Source organism: Vigna unguiculata, chromosome 5 (genome assembly GCF_037176805.1).
Source record: "Vigna unguiculata cultivar grain cowpea cultivar isolate G323 ecotype 2 chromosome 5, ASM3717680v1, whole genome shotgun sequence".
Lineage (NCBI taxonomy): Eukaryota > Viridiplantae > Streptophyta > Magnoliopsida > Fabales > Fabaceae > Vigna > Vigna unguiculata.
In genome coordinates, this window is record NC_140796.1 from 12,080,802 (window position 1) to 12,102,636 (window position 21,835).

The following is a 21,835-nucleotide window of genomic DNA, read 5'->3' on the forward strand; positions in this document are numbered from 1 at the left end:
ACTTACCAATTCAATTTCATAAAGAAAAAAAGTAAGTAATAATTTTCTTACAAAAAATCACTCATAAATTTAAAATTAGTAAAAAATTACTAGCAACATTTAAATTCTAATTAAAATGGACTTATTTTTTTAAATAATTTTTTCACAAGAAATTTTTTTATGAAAGTTTTTATAAATTTCTTTTCATGTGAACATTTGATGGGATAATTTTTTACAAAAAACAAATAATAAGATTTTTTTAATTCTATCGTAATTAATTATTTAATCACTCTTCATTCAAAATCCTTAATAAAAAAAGTGTTTTCTTGTCGTTTTTTTTTTTTGTAAACAAAATCTTCGAAAAACCCACCAGGAATATAAGAAATTCTAGTATTAAGTTGTGAAGCAGAATCGGGAGAATGTAGAAAGTTATGATGAGGTCATGGAAGTATCTGCAAAAGGAGTGAAACTACACAAATTAAGAAGGCTACAAAAACTTTAACATCAAAAGAGATGGATATATATAAAAAGTGTGTTCTTCACACTCCTCAGATTAGCAAATTCATCATGGTTTGGAAACTTGACCTTTGACAGCTTTAATCAGGTATTCAATCTCATCAGCAACTTCTTTCATGGAAGGCCGTTTCTGCCTCTGATCATCCAAGCATGAAACTGCGAGATACCCCAATGACTTCATAGTTTCCAATTCCAAATCACTAGCTCCCTCTTTAAGCAAAGGATCAACCACATCCATCAACTTCTCCTCAACCATTTTCCTCTTCCCATACATGGCCAAGTTCACACTCTCTTCTTCCCTGTTGAAATCAATGGCTTTCTGAGCAGTGAGCAACTCCATCAGCACCACTCCAAAGCTATAAACATCGCTCTTATCAGTCAACTGAAAGTTACGATAGTACTCAGGATCTAGGTACCCCAGTGTCCCTTGAGCACTGGTGAAGATATGGCTCTTGTTTTCTTCAGCCAACTCAACAAGCCTTGATAAACCGAAGTCAGAAACCTTGGCATCAAGCTTGTCATCAAGAAGAATGTTGCTTGATTTCACGTCTCTGTGGTAAATGGGTGGCACCGCTGAAGAATGCAGATACGAAAGCCCTTCAGCTGTTTGGTGCGCAATTTTGAGTCTTTGGTGCAGTTTCAGGGGTTCCCTTGTGCCACAAGAGTGGCGATGAAGGTAATCGAAAAGGGTCCCATTTGAAACGTACTCGTATATCAGCAAAGGGTGTTCAAGTTCCAAGCAACAACCAAGGAGTCTCACCAAGCTTCTGTGGTTTACTTGGCACAGAATTCGAACCTCGTTTTGCATCTGATCAATGCCTTTGGTGCTTCCGAGCTTCGCACGCTTGATTGCAAAGACGGTTCCATCATCGAATGTCCCCTTGAACACTTCACCGAATCCACCAGTTCCGATCAGGTTTTCTCGGGAGAAATTGTTCGTTGCCTTTCTTATCTCTCTGCCAGTGAAGATTCTGGATGATAAAGCACTCGCTTTCACACTTGAGACTTCTTTTCTCTTACTGATTTTAGCCTCCTTTGTTTTTCCTTTTGCTTGGTTATGCTTCTTGTAGAAAATCACTCCTATGATTGCTAGAACAAAGACTATTCCTCCTATGGAAACAACCACTGTCCAAAACAAAGTTCAGCCAAAATGATCAGTGACGAGAAAATTGCATTTGACACATATCTGAACCGAAACATATACAAAGATAAGAGATAGCTAACACTATAACAAATAACATGGTTAAAATTTTAAAGATAATCGTATTATAACAATTAAATTTTGATAACTCTCTTACAATTTAAGTGCACATATTTTGAGTGAGTTTGAAATATAAGAAAATAAAAAAAATAGAAGAATGAAAAATACTTAAAAAATAAAAATAAGCAAAAATTGTCAATTATAGTATAATTTTCCAAATTTTAATGCTTACATCACACACAGAAAACTCATAAAATTTCGGGATTTTATCTTTTTATGATCTATATTTCTGTTAGTGTTTATTCTTCTCATCTCACCTTCAAGTAGTCGAAAACTTTTAGATTTCGTGATGTGAGAATCTTATTTTTATTGGATTTGTCGGTCAAAAGATTACAAAGAGAGTTGCATAGAATTCTATAAAAACAAAAAACTGAAACATATAATCATATAACAAAATCTATTTCTAACGAGTTCAAAATAATAATACGTGACTAGAATAAAGGAAAATAATAATAAGTGGTTAAAATAAAGGAAACAATATATTAATGGTAACAAAGTCAGGCTAGAACCTAACGAGATTTTTTAAACATCTTATTTTATTTATTATCGGATAGCTAAAGGACCATCATTAGTATTTAGTCTCACGCACAAGATATATATACTTTAGGTGAGAAGATGCATTGAAAGTCTCATATCAACTAAAGTTAAAAATAATTTACAATATATAAGTAAATGCAATTCTCACCTTATAAGTAATATTATAAGTAATAGGGTTGAATTAAACTTCAAGTTTTCTTCTTATAAAAACTTACCACTAATTATGTCTTTTCATACAATATAACAAAGGCTTTATTGTTAATCTTGCAAAATTGTATAGCAAGTATCTCAACTGTTAAATATTGGCTTATAGCAGAAGAAAACTACAGAGGCTGATACAGACATACCAGGCACAAGCATCTTCTTTTTCTTTCGAACTTTGCAGTGGCTGTCTTTCCCATGTCCTGTGCACGTTCTGTCTGCATGTTAAAAAAAATCAATTAATTGATTTCTTTTTCACGCCAAGTTGATTGAAGAAAGGAAAAATATATTTATGTTATTTCATTAAAAATATAAAATATATATGTTTTAAAATTAAAAGGTGAAACACCTATGATTCTTCACTTCTTTTAATAAAAATTCACCTAAGTTGTTTTCAAAAATTGACAATAACATATTAATTGAAATTTAAATAATTTGTTTGAAATTAAATATTAGTTTTAAAATATAAATTTTTTAACGGAATTATAGAACTATTAAATGATTCAATTGTGAGAAATTAAACTCATATGTTAACTTAGTAGAGCAACTGAAATTCTTAATATCCTTTTAAGATAATGTTTTGCTCCCCCACAACCATTTTGTTTAAAATATACAATTAAAGCAAACCATAAAAGTTTGAAAGGTGAACTTAAATCTATTTGATATTTGAAAACAAAAATGAAAGTTCGTTATTTATTACTAATTAAATTTATTAAATAATATATCTTTAAATGTTAAAAGGTAGACTAATGAAAAATAAATAAAAATTATGGCCATACTGTGTGTCTGAGTTTGTGGTTGACACGAACAATTGATGGGGTCCCACCCAAACCCAGCATTGCAGAAGCACCTTTGCACCCCATCCCTGGGCCCCACTCCACATTTCGAGTTCAACAATTCCTTGCAATCTATAGGTACCTTACAAACCGGTTCCTGTGGTGCCACCCACTCGATCCCCACCCCACTCTCCGGCCACCGCTTGCCCACAGTCGCCGCCGTGCCGTTGAAATCCACAAAACTCTCATACGCCGCGCACTCTCCGCCGTGCAAGCGAATCGCGAACTCTTTGCGGGCCCCACCGGTCCGGTACTCGCAGCACGTGCCAACAGCCACGCTCCCGCACGCACCGAAATCTGCGTGCTCCTTAATATAACTGTGGCACGCGCTGCTTGGGGAGCAGTTCATCGAAGGCGCGTGGGCGGTGCAGTTGAAGAGAAAAACAGTGTTCCCGGAAGCCACGCTGAAAGGAAGGGTCTCGTTCAGGTGCATGCCTTCGCTGTGGAAGTCCGTGGACACGCACGTTTTTGGAGCCAGCGTGGCGGGTCGGGTTATGATCCGACGAGTGAACGGGTCAATAGACCTGATCGCGTAAGATGATCCGGCGAGTGCATCTAACCAGAGCGTACCCGCGGTGCACCGGATCCTGTACCACGGGTCACCACAATCGGGTCCCGTGCTTAATGGGTATGGAACCGGGTTCGGACCGCAATTCCCGCACTTTCGCATGGCCTGGGCCCGTAGCAACAATGCCATAGTTGTGAACATTAGCATTGTAATAATGTTAGGTTGGTCCATGAAAGTGCTGAATGGAACCATATGGTAAAAAAAAGAAACAATTGGTGATATATAAGCACTGTTATCACTTGTTAGATATTTTAATTAATTATTTTATTTCTGAGTTAAAATTAAAGGAAAAATTAATAAAAAAATATATGAAAATGAGTGCCACAGTGATATATGTGTGTAGGAGAATGTGAAATTTGCTGCGATTTTCAAAAATTTGTGCAGTTTTATGGAACGATACAGATATGGTAAGTCCTCTGGTGCAGAAAAGTGGAATATGGTGTAAATGGGATGAGATTAATTGACTTTGAAAGTCTTAGGATACGATGAGGGAAACATTGCATGTAGCTGATTTTGGTTTTATAAATTAACTAGATCTCGCTTTTCTAAGGAAGATTTGCATGTTTCTTTTTCACCATGCATGAATTGAAGATGGTAACAAAACCCATCGATATTGTTTTAGGTAGATTCATATCACCATATGTGGATTTGTTATGAGGTTCGATGTTTGAAGACAAATTTACTGTTGGAAGACTTGAAAATGAGAATACACGAGGTACCCATTAATGAAATATTGACACATAAATTACAAGATGTATACTAATTCTTTTTTATTTGTTGTCACACTCTCAAATATTGATCCATCATGTAAATTTTGGAAAGCACAAATGGTGCCTAATTTTAATATTGTTTTCTGTTTGTGTGGCACCAACTCTCAATGAATTGTGAACCATTTTTTTAACCATCTATATGAATGATAAAAAGGTAAATAATTAACGGGTTGGAATGAAAATATTAAAATTGAAATGGTTCTTGAAAATTTATGATGACCTATGAATCATCACATCCTACATAGGCATATACTTTACAACTTTAAACCGTTATTAATTACATGGTACTATTTTATATTTATAGAGCAAGGATTCTAATAATGACTTGTATCTTCTATAAACTTCTTCTAGTAATTATCACTTTTGGTTAGCCTATGATTTGATTCTTCGAGTTTTTCAATTTCTCCGACATGACAAGTCAAAAATAAAAATAGTAGAAAAAACCTATTATATAACACCAAGTTAAAATAGTCTCAATAATTTCTCAACAACATTTTTTTTTTTGACAAAAAGAATGATAGTAACAATGTGTTTCAAGGGTGATAACTAGTATTCAGTCTTCTGATTAAGAAATAAAAAAAATATTATGGAAACATATTTAAAAAAATCATAATTACAATAAAAAGTTCTTGTCTTACAATGGTGGAAGTGGGGAAAAAATATTCAAGATGTCAAATTACATTTTTTATATATTAATTATTTCTCAAATTTAATTAACATAGATGCAATTTTTTTTTCATCATCATAAGTTTTTCTCTTGCAAAAGAATCAACTAATGTACTATTTATCATATTTTTTAATATAAATTTATCACATCTTATCTATTTAGAAAAAAATAAATTTATCATTGTCTAGTAATACATAAAAAATAAACTTATCACATGCAAAAGGAAAACAAATTGTTTAAAAAAAAACGGTAAAACATGAATTTATAAGAAAATATTAATCAATCAAAGTGCTCTTAACATTTAACTCTTCAATTTCACCAAGGTGTAATTTAATTTTGAAAAGATAAGATATTGATGGCAAAAATTGAGATAAAAGGGATATGTAAGAAAGAGATGAGGAACGAAAAAAAAAAAAGAGTTAGGAATTTTTTATAAAATTAATATAAGTAATATAAGTAATATAATAATATATAAATATAATTTTAAAATATAAATTTAATTTTATAATATATATAAAAAATTAAATTAGAAAAATTTGGAAAAAATGCTGCAGTAGTGCCTAGAATACTGGATAAGTATTTATTTAAAAGGTCTTGTTAACTAGTGCTTTAAAGACACCTGTAAAAAATAATTAATACATTGAATTTGATAAAAGTTCATATTAAATTAATTTTAACCTCAATAATTATTAATATAATTTTACTCTACTTAAATAACAAAAAAGTTGTAGAAATATTTTCACAAACATACCATTACCAAATAGATAATCATAATCACATAAAATAAATTAAAAGTAAAAAGAAAAAACACCGAATAATGATAACTTGTGAAGAAGAAAACGTTTTATATCATTTAATATGATATTGCATTAGTCATTTTTATTATAAAAATGATTGTATATAATTCTAATTTAATTTAAATTTTATTGTAGTATATTCTTTTAAACCAAAATAATGCTATACTATTCATATTTTTTATGTAATTTTATTTAAAATCCTTACAATTACATTAAAATTATTTTATAAAAAATTTTATATATTAAATAAATTATTCATTACAACGGTATACTATATATAGAAATTTTTATATTTTAAATAAACTAAAATTACATTAATTATGGAGATCAGAATTCATCTAATGTTAGATTTAACTATAAATTTTTAAAATTTTATACTTATTACTTATACCTTAAACCAGTGGCAGTGAGTAAGACACTTGAAACCCATTCTCCTTATCTAAATTAGATTTTGTAAGTGTCTATATTTAATTTGTAAAAACTGTAAGTCATACGGAAGATTCTCTGAAAGATACCAATGGATTCTCTGATTAAAGTGTCAACCAATAGGGAATTTTGGCATTATTTCGTCGTCAAAATCAAAAAGAAGATCTTGGGATATACATCTTTAACACATTATGTAACATATCTCTGAGAATTTGGAATTAATTACCAAGATCCAACACACCATTCTTTAATGATTTTTTCGTGACCCTTTTGCCTCCTCATCACAAACTTCAATGTGCCCTTTTCACATAACCCAAATCATTCCACATTAATTATTCTCATCACACACACCTGTTACTATGCTAATGGAGAGTTGCTCCGGTGGCTGCACGAACAAGCAGCCAATTAAATTTACAAGCAAAATGATTTTGAAAACATGAAATTGTCGTTACGAAAGTGAAATCACACTTCTCCATATATCCCAATTTCCATGGAACACAATGGTTTTGTTAATCACGGAAGAAAGTGCGTGATCGACTCCAGAATATGATGAAGGCTTTGTTTTAAAAGAGTTCCTTTCATGTGCTCAAGTCATGATTTCGTTCTCGAAAACAACATCAAGTGTTTCCAACCCTCTTTTGCCTTCATACACAAGAATTCTAGCCCTAGTTTTCACTATTTCATATAAAATCACTAATGGAGTGTGCAATGGTGAACCGAAAGAAGCATAATGCCATGTACCAGAACCATGTTGCTCTTAGTTGTCATGCTATTGGAAAATCAAGATGTAGCGGAAGACTTTAAATGAATTTTAAATTTAATTTATCTTTGAAAAATTGGATAAAATTTACATCTATTCAAAATTCATATCATCTGTGTAGCTGAACCTTCACAAAAAGCTTAATTCATTTCTGCAAGTGCACCTTTAATCAATATTCTGTGCAACACTAGTCACGCGCATTCAGTTTTAAGGCTTTAAGAAACTTTTGTGGTTAATTATCTCCGATCGAGGTATATTTGATTCAAAACTTCTAGATGAGAGAAAATATAAAATTTGAGACTGATTCTATATATGTTCAGATTATCGCGAGAGGTTTGCTTCCAGCACATGCACTCTCAAAATTCGAAAGATTTCACTTTCTTTGTTGAGACATAGAAATGTTGCATAAATATGGTGTTATCCATAAATGCCGATCTTCTCAGAAAAAAAAAGTTCGTTGTCTAGATCCGAAGTTACCTACCGACAAGCGAAGTTAGAGAAATCCGGTGGCCGGAGAATGAAACGCTTGACGGTGGTGTTGATGGCGGTGAAAACATTGAAACAAGAGAAGGAGGAAAGAAAAATAGTAACCATGAGGAACAAGAGAGAGATTTGGTGGTGGGGGTTGGTCATTGATTGTGTTTAGTTTACGCAATGGAAAAAAATGAAATGAAAGATCCTAGAATGTGGCATAGCTTCCACTTTGTTAACCTCGTACTTCAAATAATTGTTTGCTTTTTTCCTGGCTCCAATTGTTTAGTTGCAGTTAGCAATTTTTGAAACATCGAAATATTCAATGGAGCAGAAGCATGTGAGATGGTAATATACAAATGAAAAGGTTGTCTGAGTTGATATTTATTAGTTTTTATGTGTTCTCTTCTAAAGAAAAGATCAACCAAACACATTTGAACAAAGCAGGGGCTGTTGCCGACCAATGAAGTGTCCTAGTTTTGGACCTTTCAGCTTTGCAGCAACTCTGCATAGAAAGTGTTACAGCATTATGTAGCTACATAGAGCACAGGGAGCAACTGACTACAAAAGAAACCTAGCTTCTAAAAATTTATTGACAAAGTTGCATACTAAGACTCTTGTCATCGATCATGCTGCATGCACCATTACCTTCAGCCTGGGTAACAAAAAAAACTAAGAGGGAGTGAAAATAAGAATTACATTTTAGATTTTATTATTCATAATGCAAATTTATATTTTTAAATTGTATCATTTTTAATAAAAATTTCAAAAATAATCTAGAATATAAATTATATTTCAAATTTTATAATTCATAAATTTACACTGTAAATTGTATAATTTGTAATAAATTTTGAATAAAATTAGAAGTATAAATTATATTTCGAATTATAAATCTATAATGCAAATTACATTATAGATTCTATAATTCATTACAGATTCTATAATTCATAATACAAATTTAGAAAATAATATGAAATTGTGGTATGGATTTGTATTATGGATTGTAAAATCATATTTCACATTCTAAAATGAAAAATACATTTAGGATTGTATATTTCCTAATGCAAATTTGGAAGACAATCCAAAATGCAATATACATTTTTAATTATACAATCATTAATGTAAAAATACATTACAGATTGTACAATACTTAACGCACATTTGAAAGACAACATGAGATGCAAATTTATTAATAAGAAGTAATTAAGTCATTTCACTAACACTGTATTCACTTGGAGGAGAGTATTTGAGAAAGAGTGAGTGGATGGGTTTGAGTTGATTTAAGAGTGAATTTTGTGTCTTTTTTTTAAGGGATTTAGAAGTGATTGTGAGTAAATTTAGAAGTAATTTATGTTAAAGTTTGAGAGATTTGATGGATGTGATAGATTAAAAAATATGTTTTAATAGATGTATTAATGAGACTATCATTTTGCCCTTAGTTTAATAAGTAGTATAAATTGATATTTGTATGAGTAAATTTATTTTCATAATTTTTTTAAACATTACAAAGGAAAAAAAATATATTACAAAGCACAAATTCGTTCCATGACAAAGAGATCGAATCCTCAAGAAGCCCCATATCCGATCCATTGAAATGGGATCAAATCCCGCACAAAGTGCCACAAATCCGATCCACTTCAACTAGGATCAGATCTCTCATTACTACTTGAGTGAACGGGTTCCAACTTTGCATGCCCTTCGTCATGCCTGAATGTGTTCCAACTTTCAAGAGTTCCTCACCATTTCACATGGACACCATTTCAAAACTCAACTTGCACACACACAAATATAAAAAAATCTGAAGAATCACCTGAAATGGCAACACATGAGAGAGGAGGGGTCAAATGGTAATTAAGTCCATTAATCTACGCAAATCAACGAATTATTGACGAGATTGGTAATCTTCTATATCTCACCAATCATCTCTGTACCTTCCTCTCAAAACCTTATAAACAAACATATAATAAACTCTAATTTTCATCTTTGATAAACCACTCTCCCCGAAGTGAACACAATATAAGAGTACGGGAATGCAGGGTAAAAAACATGCGAGTGCAGGAAGAAATCCCTCATGTGAAATAACCTACGTAGAGAACACATTGAACTTCTCACTTCATTGGCCCAGTTCAGACTCTCTTTCACAAGACCTATGGAATTGTTCTCCCACTTATCATTTATGGATTGTTGCTTCCTGTACCCCATTTATTTCCTGAACCCCTATAAATTAAAATATCTCTATTTTACCCTTTAGTCAATATTTAGTCAAACAATAATTTGAAATTCCCATTTCTGTCGCACCTCCCTCCTACTACCTTTTGCTCCTTCACTGTTCCCCTGCACACATCATATCCATTCTATATCGCGCCTCCCTTTACTCCTGCACCCCTACACCATCTGTTGAGGCAAGGTAGCATGCTGTGGCGCGAACGCAACATCACAGTTCCAAGCAAAGAAGACATTCAAAGTGGGTTCACGCATTCCAGACTCACCATTTCGAAACAATATTTTTCCCCAATGTCAGGTTTTGTCTAATGCATGTGAGCACTTCCACCCCAACATCATGAAGAAGAGAAGTAGAACTCTTGAATTGCACATGGAAAAAGAAAAAACAAGATTTTTTTTTGGAACAGATGTTCTGAAAGTGATTTCCAGATCCGAAAATATATTTTTGAAAAACTGATTACGAATTTCTTTTCGTATTCTGAAATGACTATTTCGAAAGTTGTTTTCAAATCCAAAACTACATTCTAAACTCAAAAATACATCCCAGAATACAAAAAAAATTCAAAATAGATGTTTTAAAAGTCATTTTCGAATCTGAAAATATATCATCATGGAACATCGTTTTGGAATTTGTTTTTTTTTTAATACAAAATACTGTTTCGGAAGGTATTTCCAAATTTAAACATATCTTCCAAAATAATCATTTCAAAAATCTTTTTCTTATATTTCGAATTGGATATTCTAGAAAGCCTTTTTGGAATTCGGAAATATCTTACTGAACATCCAATCTAAAAAATATTAAAATTAAGGAATAGTTGGGATTTTTATTATATTTTTAATGATGGATTAAGTTCAACCTTTTAGGGGTGTAGAAAGAAAAACAGTGAAGTTTAGGAAGAAACACCCTCATTTATGCACAACCTTCTTAGCAAGTTTTTCCTTCCTTCCTAGCTCACCCTCTGATAAAAGTACTAAGAGTTGCTTTCACTTTTCTCGATGAATTTATCTCTTGACTTAATTTTGAGGAATGAATTCCTTATAAATGACCAAAGTTTCACTTGCGCTTCTTTCTTTCAACATATAGTTTGCATAAAAAACATCCCCCTCGCTCTTCTTGTACAAGCATTTAAGTTCTCATTCAAGTTGTGTTATTAATTATACGTTACCAAATGCATCCCTATTCCACATCTTAAATTTCGTTTTCTTCAACAATACCATCTTCTATTTGAGAAATAAATTGCTAACGGCTCAGGTCAAAGGTTGAGCCGAGTTGGGCCAAACCGAAGTTTGAGCTGAGTCGATCCAGACTAAAGTTTAAGTTGAATCAACTTTGGTCAAAGGTTTAGATGAGATAGTTCTGAGTTAAGTTGACTGTAACCGAAGTTTGAGCCAAGACGGCTCAAGTTGAAGGTCGAGTTAAGTTTGCCTAGACATAGGGTTTAAACTAATCTACTATAGTTGAAGGTCGAGTTGAGTTAACATGGATTGAATCGGTTCGAATCGGCTGAGGTCGAATCTATTTAAGTTGTGTTGAGATCGAATCGATTCGAAATGACCTAGCTCAAAGTAGCTGAGATCGAGCTAAGTTAAGTTAGAATCAAAGGTGGAGTTGAGTTTGCATAAAATAGAAATTAAATTGCTTTATCCAAATAAGAGAATTGAAATGTAAGATATTTCAATTAATTCATCTAAACTAATTAAAAATGGGGACCTATTTCAAGTGGATCAAATTTTTCAACATAGAAACTAAATTGAGATAATAAAAATAAAGGGACCAAATCAATATTTTATTATTAAAATGGGGACCAAAGACATAATTTAACCTAAAATATTTATAATTGAAAATTGTGTTTTGATGCTGGGCCATTAAGAACATATAAATAAGTATTTATCCTTTTTGGTTTAAAAAATGTTGGAGCTACTTATGAAAGAGCTAGGAATATAATTTTCCATTATTTGATATAGCTGATTTTATGCAAGTGTATTGTTATTAAATCGAAAGCTATAGATTCTCATTTGATTAATATGAGAAAAGCTTTCAAGAGGATGATAAAGCATAATTTGAAAATGAACCCTTGAAAATATGTCTTTGGTATGTTTCTTAGATTTATTGTGCGTGAGAAAGGTATGTACATTGATACAGACAAAGCTAAAACTATATTTGATACGAAAGCCCAGTGAATAAGAAACAATTGCAATCATTGTTTGGGAAAATAAATTATCTGAGGAGATTTATATTGAATTTGATAGGTAAAACTCATGTATTTTCTCCATTGTTGGGATTAAAAAAAGAACATGATTTTAAATGGGAAAAAGAGCATGACGAAGCCTTCAAAAAAGTAAAGTAGGCATTGATACCAATGACTCGAGGAAAGCCCTTGAGGCGTTATTTTGGAATAAAAAAAAACTCTTGTTTGAAGTTGTTTATATAAATATAACTTATTCATAATCGTAAAGTTTTCTAACTTTATCCATTTTAATAAAACAAGTACAAAATTACACCATTAAAAAAAACTAATTTAAAGAATTTGTTAGAAAAGAGATTACCAAGATTAAGTGGAGGAAGTACTATTTCAAGTTTGCAAAAATGAAAGGGATATTCTGACAATGAAGACACATTTTTCTCTTTCAATAACTAAGTTTTTAAAAATGTTTAAAATAAATAATAAAAAATTTAGGATTAAAATTAGTATAAAATTATCAAATAAAATAATAATTTATTGAATACAGAATATATCTTATCCTACTTAGGTTCTAAAACAAGTTATAAAATAGAAAAATCTCTTTGTTCTAATTGATAACGGAAAATATTGGAAATTGCTAAAAATCTTTTTGTTCTAATTGATAATAGAAAATATTGGAAATTAAAATATTTCTCATTTTAAAGTAGTTTTAATAATATGAATGTCGTAATCAAATATAAAAATATTTTGTAAACTATTGTTACTTGTCGTAATATTATAAAATATAAGAACTTTGTTCTTGGTTATTGACAATGGACGATTTTGGAGAATAATATTATTTGGCCTGTTTCGAAAAGTTATAATCAATTTTGAATATTTAAATAAATTAATATGATTTCATTTAGAGTAATTTTTTGGAAAAATAATTTTTATTATATCTACCACTAGTATTTTAGCCTCATTATACAACAATTATTTAGAATCAAGATAAACTAAAAAAAGTAACTCACAGTTATTGCCATGATTTGATAAGATAATCAAACATCAGAGGTTTAATATGACTATCACATATCAAGGAATAACTATTTGTTTGATAACGAGATAACTAATTTAAGTTTTAAGTAACATGTTAACATTATGTATCGTAGTTAGAAAGAAAGGTATGAGATGAATACTCTTTGAAATTTTAAAAGAAACTCAATAAAGGTATGTTAACATTATGTATCAATAATTTAAGACATTGTTACAGAACGTCTAATCAACTCAATAGGAGAAATCAAACTTTCAACATAATCAAACATATAGATCCAACGTAAGTTATCCCTCATCTTTTTGAACGTCACTGTCTTGTCTCTCAGATTATAAATTATTAGTTGCTCCACACGACGTTGAAATGAATTGTCAATAATCACAATATCTCGATCATTCTCAATCATGCACAAAGATAGCAAATTGCTATGAAAAGAAAAATTTTGATCAGCTAAAACTCTCGTTACGTAATCAAACATATTTGGAGGTAATTGTATAGAGTTAACTCCAAGATCTTGAAAAGACGTATTCAGCAAGAGAGTCCAAGATCTTTGATTCCCAAACTCCTTCATCTGCCATATACTTAGATGTTTTGTCATGTGATTGTGAAGAAAAAGACTTAAACAACCACCCAAAACTCCAATAAGGGGTGCTTCATTGGAATGGAGGTGCTCATCAAAAAAGCAAAAATCCCTTATGATCACCCCATTAAGTTCGTGAGGAACCAACATTTGTGTATATGTTTCAGTCTCAAGATCAAGCGAAACAATCACTACTTTATCAAATGAAATATCACGGACATCAATGTCATTGTAATTATAATTTGGTAACCCTAACCAATTAAGAGTGTTATTTAGGTATATTCCATTACCTTCCACTATAGTAGGATTAGCAGGAAAATCTTGAATCTCTCTCCAACCACTCTCGTCATTCAAGTTCCAAATTAAGGATCTAAAAGGATGGTTGGAATTCAAATAGTTAACTATTGCAACCACTTTGTAGGCATGCCTTGAATTATCATAGCCATACCCTAACATAACAAAATTTATGTTATTAGGAAGTTCTGACATAGAATGCAAGTTTTCAAATACTACTTTAGTGGCAGGATTCCATAAGTGAAGAATGATTGGACCCGTTATGTTGCATATAGCTAAACATACCAAGCCATTGCATGAACCAAGAACCCGATACTTGTTCCTTTGAGGAAAAGATTGATACATAATATCAATAGGAAAGAATGGTGTTGAATCTTCAAGAGAACTAGCATAGAAGGATGTTGAATGTTCAAACAAAGAACGGATAGGTGAAGGAACGAAAAAGCATGAAGTTCTGCTTTCATTGAAGTAACTTAACAAGAAATTGATGCTTTTGCGTGAGTTCATGAAATGTGGATCCAAGAGGAGAGATTGAAAGTATTTGCTCACACACATGAATCGCAAAAGAGATTTTACTGGAAGCCTCGACAAAATTTCCATTACCATATCTTTACACCACACCTCTTCACACATCATATTTCCCTGCTTTTATTTCATTCTGAAAGTCAAAAATATCAGAACATTCACCAGTGCAGGAAGGGCCTTTGGCAGCGGTTGTTTATCATATTTTGCACCGGTTCGCGAACCGAAGCATATTGGGGCGAGGCCAAAAGAGCACAGCTTTTGGCCTCGGTTAAGGCCCGAAGCCATAGAGTGCCCTTCTGCCTCGGTTCAGACGAACCCGAGGCCATAGAGCCCACCTTTTGGCCTCGGTTTTCTATGCCACCCGAGGCCATATGAGCTGCTTTTTATTTTTTTTTTAAATTCGAAACCCTCTCTCTCGTCCATGTCTTCCTCCATCGTCATCATTTTCCTCTTCCTCTCCCTCTTCAGACCCTGCAACACTGTTCCAGCCCCCATTCTTTCATCTCCATCAACAACCTCTCCTTCTCCATACTCTCCTACAACTCCAACACCTCCTCCATAACCCTCTCCCCTCGCCCTAACCCAACGCCCCACCCCAACTGTCCCTCCTTCTCCTTCATTCCTACCCGCCCCATCAACCTCTCCGCCACCCCCTTTCGTGTCTCAGCCGCCACGTGCTCCCGCCTCTCCGTCCTCCGCCCCTGCTCGCCGCCTTCCCTCCCCAACTGCTCCCACTGCCCCTCCCAGTGCCACCTCATCAAATCTCCCTCCCACCTTCTCCCTGACTGCAGATCCACCCACCACTCCCCTCAGTACTCAGACTCCCCCTGCCTCACCGACATCCTCGGCTTCCTCCAACAGTTCCTCAAGAACGGAATCCAACTCGACTGGGACCAGAGCCGTGACCCCTACTGGTTGTTGGTGCCGCTGGTTTTGCTCCTGCAGAGAGAAATGGAGGAGAGAAATGGAGGAGCTGCGCGCGCGAGAAAGAAAGGGGCTGCAGTTTTGAGCCCTAATTAAACACTATGGCCTCGGTTCAATTTAGAACCGAGGCATATACCCCCTTTTGCCTCGGGTCCCCACCACCCGAGGCCTAATAGGGCTTTTGGCTTCGGGTTTTTTACAACCGAGGCCTATAAGTCAAAACGAGAATGGCATTTTTGAAATTTTGGGCATCCTTTTTGGCTTCGGGCCTTCTTAACCGAGGCCTAACAGGGCTTTTGGCTTCGGGTTTTTTACAACCGAGGCCTATCACTGGTTTTGGCTTCGGGTTGTTGGGGAACCGAGGCATAAAAGTTGCCAATAATTGCAAAATTGCCACCGCGCCATTATAGGCTTCGGTTCCTGGCCAACCGAGGCCTATAAGGCGAGGTAAAAATCCAATTCTGCACTAGTGATTACACATAATCTATGGAGTAAAAATCTTGTTTTAATAAAAAATTTGAATATTTTTTATTTGATGTGAATATTTTAATAAAATATTTATTTAGCAAAATTTTTCAACTTTGTTTCCGTTATCAAAATCTTAATTTTTGGGAAAAAATATATATCTGTCTACCACTATCTTAGTCTTATTTCTTGAAAATTTATGTTTATTTCCTATAATGAAAATTAAAATGTTAATAAGAAAATATTTTTAATATATAATTATCACCTTGATAGACATATAAGCAATATTTAGGCTCAATATAATTTGGGATGTGATAAATGAGAAATGAGAGCAAAAATAATGAGTTTGTTTCTAACCTTTTTTTTTTTTAAGAACAAAGAGAAAATATATGAGAGTAAGAAATGATTACCATAGTAAGAAATTATTACAATTTGTGAAGAACTAAAAAGATAACGAGAAAGAAAATGAAAATTATCTTAAACAATATTTGGCTTAATTACTCTTTTGATTCATGTTTTAGTTTAAAAATGTTAAATTGATCCTCCAGTTTTTAGTTTTACTTTGATCCCAATTATTGAAAAATTGATACAATTTGATCTTTTACTATAAATTCTTTTGCTTTGTTGGTGTAATTAACATTATTGTAGGATCAATTTTTGAGAAAAAGAAGAATTAAACAAAATTAAACCTAAGTATTTTTATTCTTTATTATATTTAATTTTATGTTTTATTATCTATTAACACTAAATTTTGTGCTTTATAAAATAAATGGAAAAATACACAATTTAATTTTCATCAATTTTTAAAATATACTACTTACAATTTAATAAATTTAAAATATATATTTATATATATATATTATAAATTAAAAAAAATTAAATTTTGGGGGGCCGGACACCTCCCTGCCATTAAAATCCGCCACTGTGAGTAAGAAACTATTCTATGAACTAACTTTCTCCACAAAAATCTTGTTCATAATGCTTCTCACCTTTCAAACAATAATCATATATATAATCACATAATAATTGTATAATAATTATACAAATCAAACAATTAAAAAAAAAAGTATACATAGAATATTCTTACCTTTTACTTCAACTCCACATTTCTCCTCAATTGTGTAGTATGTGAGGTGAAACTTCTTATATATAGATAATCAAGACCCTGACTCTCAATCAGTGTCAAAACAAATATCTAAGATATTTTGTCTAATCAGATATTGTTATAACAAATTATATCATATCAAAATCTAATTTAATCATTTATATCTTTTTTCTCAGACAACTTTCTGTAACTACTTTGTTATTACCTTTTCAATGAAACAATGTTATTTTCATTCAATTGAAATAATCTTATTATATATAGGATTAAAATACACTTTCTATTTATAAACACAATTGAATAAATCTTAACTAAAAAATAATCACCAAATAATTCTCATGTTTTCCCTTAACTAAAAAATAATCACCAAATATTCTCATGTTTTTCCTTATAAATTTATTTATTTATGGTTGTTTTTCAAAAGCGTTATTATGTTAATAAAAATGCCAAAATAGGTAGAGTTGATTAACTAACTACCCCTTCATCAAAAAAATTTTGACCATGGAAGATATGTATAAAGAGGTCAAACTAAACAATATTTTTTTCTTATTGTATTTATTTGTAAAAAAAGTAAAAATAAATGTTAACTTATTACGTAATCGGATTATCAGTTTAAACAATAAATTATTATGACAATTAAAATTTTACTTTTTTTATATTATATATATATATATATATATATATATATATATATATATATATATATATATATAAAAGTATATTTAACCTATTCATATATTTTGATAAATAATTTCACGCAAGTAATTTTACAAACTTTCCCATCAAAAAATGGTTGTCAATTATATAGAGTTGATCAAGATGACACTCTGTCATTCAGGAGTAGAAATAGGTTAGTTTAAATAGGAAAATTATTAAGTATAACTTTCTGTATTTTATTATTATGTAACATAATTTATAACAGGAAACACAAAATTAAGATTTTATCTTTGAAACCCAACATCATTCAGGTAATTATTCAGTTTAAAACTATCATTTAACTATCGCACGAGTAATAAGGAAACAACTGTGAAGCTTCATAGAACTGAAGATATTTTTTTCTTTTTTATAATATAATTCCATTATTATTATTATTATATATATATATATATATATATATATATATATTCTTTACCGACGACAAAAAGTGTAACATACAAGCACATATAATAATAATAATAATAATAATTATTATTATTATTATTATTATATACTAGTGTACACAGGCGCTGTTGCGTCTGTGTGTACGTATATTTTTTTAAATATAAATGATAGTATATTAGTAGATGATAATAGTGTAATGTTATTAAGTTAATATATAAAATAAATTTATATTTATTAAAAATAAAGTAAATGAATAGAAAAATTAATTGTTAATGAATAAAAAAAAGAAAAAAAGAAAAAATGTTTTATAGAAAATAGGTAAAAATAACCGTTAATTTTTAAAAATTTAATAAATAATTATATTGTAAATGGTAGAATTGACATTATGAGATGTGGATAAAAAAAAAGGAATTTCTTTATATATTGTTATAGATTTGTTTATCTTATTAGTTTATTGATAAAAATTTTAGCTTAAAATTTTGTAATATATATATATATATATATATATATATATATATATATATATATATATATATATAAAAGAAACGATTTTGTAATACATTATAAGTAAATTTTTTTAAATAAATTAATTATATAAAATGAAATAAATTTAAATAGAAGTAGAGATACTTTTGGTTAAAATGGTATTGTCTCAAATTATCCTCTCAAATTTGGTGCCAATACACATAATTATCGCATTCACTCACTCTTCTATCAATTCAAAAAACCATATTTTTCACCTCATAATTTATCTTCGCGTTTACTTAAAAAAAAGACTACCTTAAATGAACAGAGCATAAGGTCCAAATGTGTTGTACGGATGAAAAAAAAAATCACATTTGATGGAATAGCACATTCCTCATCAAGAACAACATCGGAGAGAATCCCAACATAAACTTAAGTAGGCACTTAAGAAGACCGAATCCGAAGCACAAGACTAATCAAAGAAAAGAAAGAACCACCGTTCCCAGGGCAGAATAGCAAGAACAAGTACCCAAAGTGCCAATTTACATCTTCTCCCTTCAAAGATGATATTTCAATAAGATTTTCAAGATGAACAGGGTGGATTGATCAAGGAATATTAGTGTGGTTCTTCAGAAAAAGGTTCCAATTTTCTACTATGCATCACTTGATGATGCTTTTGATTCCATTTGAGGTGGAGAGATAAAGTTGGGAAGTTAATTATTACTGTTATTATTATAAAATAAGAAGGAATGTGAAAATTTTCAATTGGGAAAGTTTGGATTAGGTTGTGGGAAGAAGTTGGTGATGACATGACATTTCTTCTGTAGCTGTAGCCGCCCTCCACACAAAACGTTGTGCTATTAGTTAAAACAAATTTTTAATTAATATATTGTTTGAATGATAATGATGGAAAAGATTGACCAAATGTGCCAAAAGAAACCAACCACACACTTATTTTACTCATTATTACAACCACGAATAGTTTATTAATTCTTCTAGTTACTGCCTATTTCTTCTTAATTCCGTCACTAAGATCAGAAATTTTGGTTATTACAACCTCTGAAAATAATATGTTTAGATATTATTGCAAAATAAATTTAGAACAAATATTATCTAAATATATTACAAAAATGAATTAAAAGAACAACACAATCCTAGAAATGAGTACAAAATAAATGTTTTTAAAAGACTTAAATCAAAATTTTACAATTCATTAAATACTTAATTTGAAGAAAAAACTTAAAAAATATATCATAGAGACCAACCAAAATATAAAGCAAAATTTTGTTAAGAAAGATAAAAAAAAACAAAATTTTGTAACAATTATACAAGAAAAAATTTTCTTCTATAGTGGTAACTTATAAAGTAAATCATGTAAACATAACCTAAATTCAAACGCCAAGAAAAAAGAAAAGGTGAATGCAGAAATCAGAACATTGAACAAACAATAAACAATTGCAAGGTAGTTAAAAAAAAAGAAAAAAAAGACATCACATTTTGGTTATTATTTTGTCTAGAAACTCATAGTTTGAAGTGGCCATTTGGCCATAGAACAAGAACAATTTCTTAAGCATCAGAAACCCATATCTACAACTTAATTACACAACAATACCACCATCAACCACAACCTAAGCGTATGAAGAGACCCTTTTGGTTGTTTTCCACACGCTCATCCAAAATGGAAATAAAACAACATTCCCAACACTTGAAACCACAAACTTGAACTCTTGAATAATCAAAGAGACCACCATCACTTTCCTTCCACCAGAACCAGTTGGTCTGCACCTTCAGCTTTTTCTTCTTCAGGCACCAACCACTTAGCTCCGCAGTCATGTTCTTGTTCATGCATGTTCATGCTGCAATTCTACGATGTGTCAAACACTGATGTGGGGACTGAACCCCAGAGGAAACAATGATTTGGGTGGCAGAAGAAGTAGGGTTGTTGGAAGAGGGTGAAGGTGCAGAGAATGAAGCTGGTGCTTGAATTGAAAACCTTCCTGAATCACCAGGAAGTCTCATGTATGAGTAAGAAGGGGACTCACAAATCCATGATCCTAAAGGACCCTCTTTCCCAGTACCCTTGTATTGCATTATGGCCTTGTAAACGAAAGGAATCAGACCCTCCATTTTCTATGTGTGCTGGTTTGAGAGAAGACAGAGAGAAAGTAAAGGGTTTTTGGGTTTTGGTTTTTCCCTTTGGGGTGTCTCAAATGAGATGAATGTGACGAGTGGAGAACATGATGAATTCCTAGGGTATAAAAAAGGGTTGGAGAAAAATGATGACGTTGAGAAAGTTGTTTTGGATGAGAGTCCAATTCTTCACGCAAAGCCAGGAAATTTTCAACACAAACTCACACGTATGACCTTGAAAGCTACGTGTGAACCAACACCTGCATATAGCACACAAGTTTTTTCTATTATTACTGTTATCTAGCTGGTTTTGTAGGTTTCTCTTCGATGGGTTTGAGCTTTTGGAACACGATTGGATGGTTTGAGTTTGATGGTGTTTGAAGTTTTGTTTTTATTTTATTAATTCCCTCCCAAACTATTGACGGAGCACTGGTTTCTTCAATGTTTGGTTTTCTCTTTTATATTAATATTATCTATACTCCGTTCGTTGTTTGGATGTTGTTTTTAAAGTAAGGTGCTTCGAAAATTAACAATTTGTTCATTCAACGGCGGCCACTTGTACCTGTGTGATGTTTGAGCATGACATTGGATCTTTACTATTTATCATGTTTTGCATATGAAAATTGATTAATGCATATTCTCATGAAACGCGTCACTTCATGTTTAGGTAAGTGACAAGATTAGAATGTAGGTGCACGAAAAATAAAATGAAATAATCAGTTATAATAAATAGTAAATGAATATATTATAAGCAAAGTGAAGTAACAGGTGAATGCATATCTGAATCTATTATACATATGGATATATACTGCCCTTACCTAACTTTTTTTTTTTTCAATTTATTTCTATTCTTCTTTGTTTTGATAAAGATGGTTTTTTCCTAGTTACATGCACTCATTCGTATGCTTTAGAGAACAAGAAAAAAGAATAGAGAGAAAACAAAATCCATGGTAATTAAAATATTCACGTTTGGTTTAGTGAATTCGTGATTTACTTTCCAATTACTGAAAAGTAATTGCAATTT

General features: G+C 31.5%; 2 protein-coding genes across 2 annotated transcripts; both read right to left on the reverse strand.

The window, feature by feature from the left end:
• Window positions 1-353: 353 nt before the first annotated feature.
• LOC114185972 (wall-associated receptor kinase-like 20) lies at window positions 354-4,090 on the reverse strand. Its single transcript, XM_028073963.2, has 3 exons — window positions 3,274-4,090; window positions 2,641-2,712; window positions 354-1,620 (listed from the first exon to the last, which is right to left on the reverse strand). The coding sequence occupies exons 1-3, from the start codon at window positions 4,088-4,090 to the stop codon at window positions 545-547; spliced, it is 1,965 nt and encodes a 654-aa protein (XP_027929764.2). The 3' UTR covers window positions 354-544.
• A 16,069-nt stretch (window positions 4,091-20,159) lies between these two features.
• On the reverse strand, window positions 20,160-20,928 carry LOC114183841 (uncharacterized). The gene has a single exon (XM_028070995.2). The coding sequence runs from the start codon at window positions 20,806-20,808 to the stop codon at window positions 20,533-20,535; it is 276 nt and encodes a 91-aa protein (XP_027926796.1). The 5' UTR covers window positions 20,809-20,928; the 3' UTR covers window positions 20,160-20,532.
• Window positions 20,929-21,835: the final 907 nt, after the last annotated feature.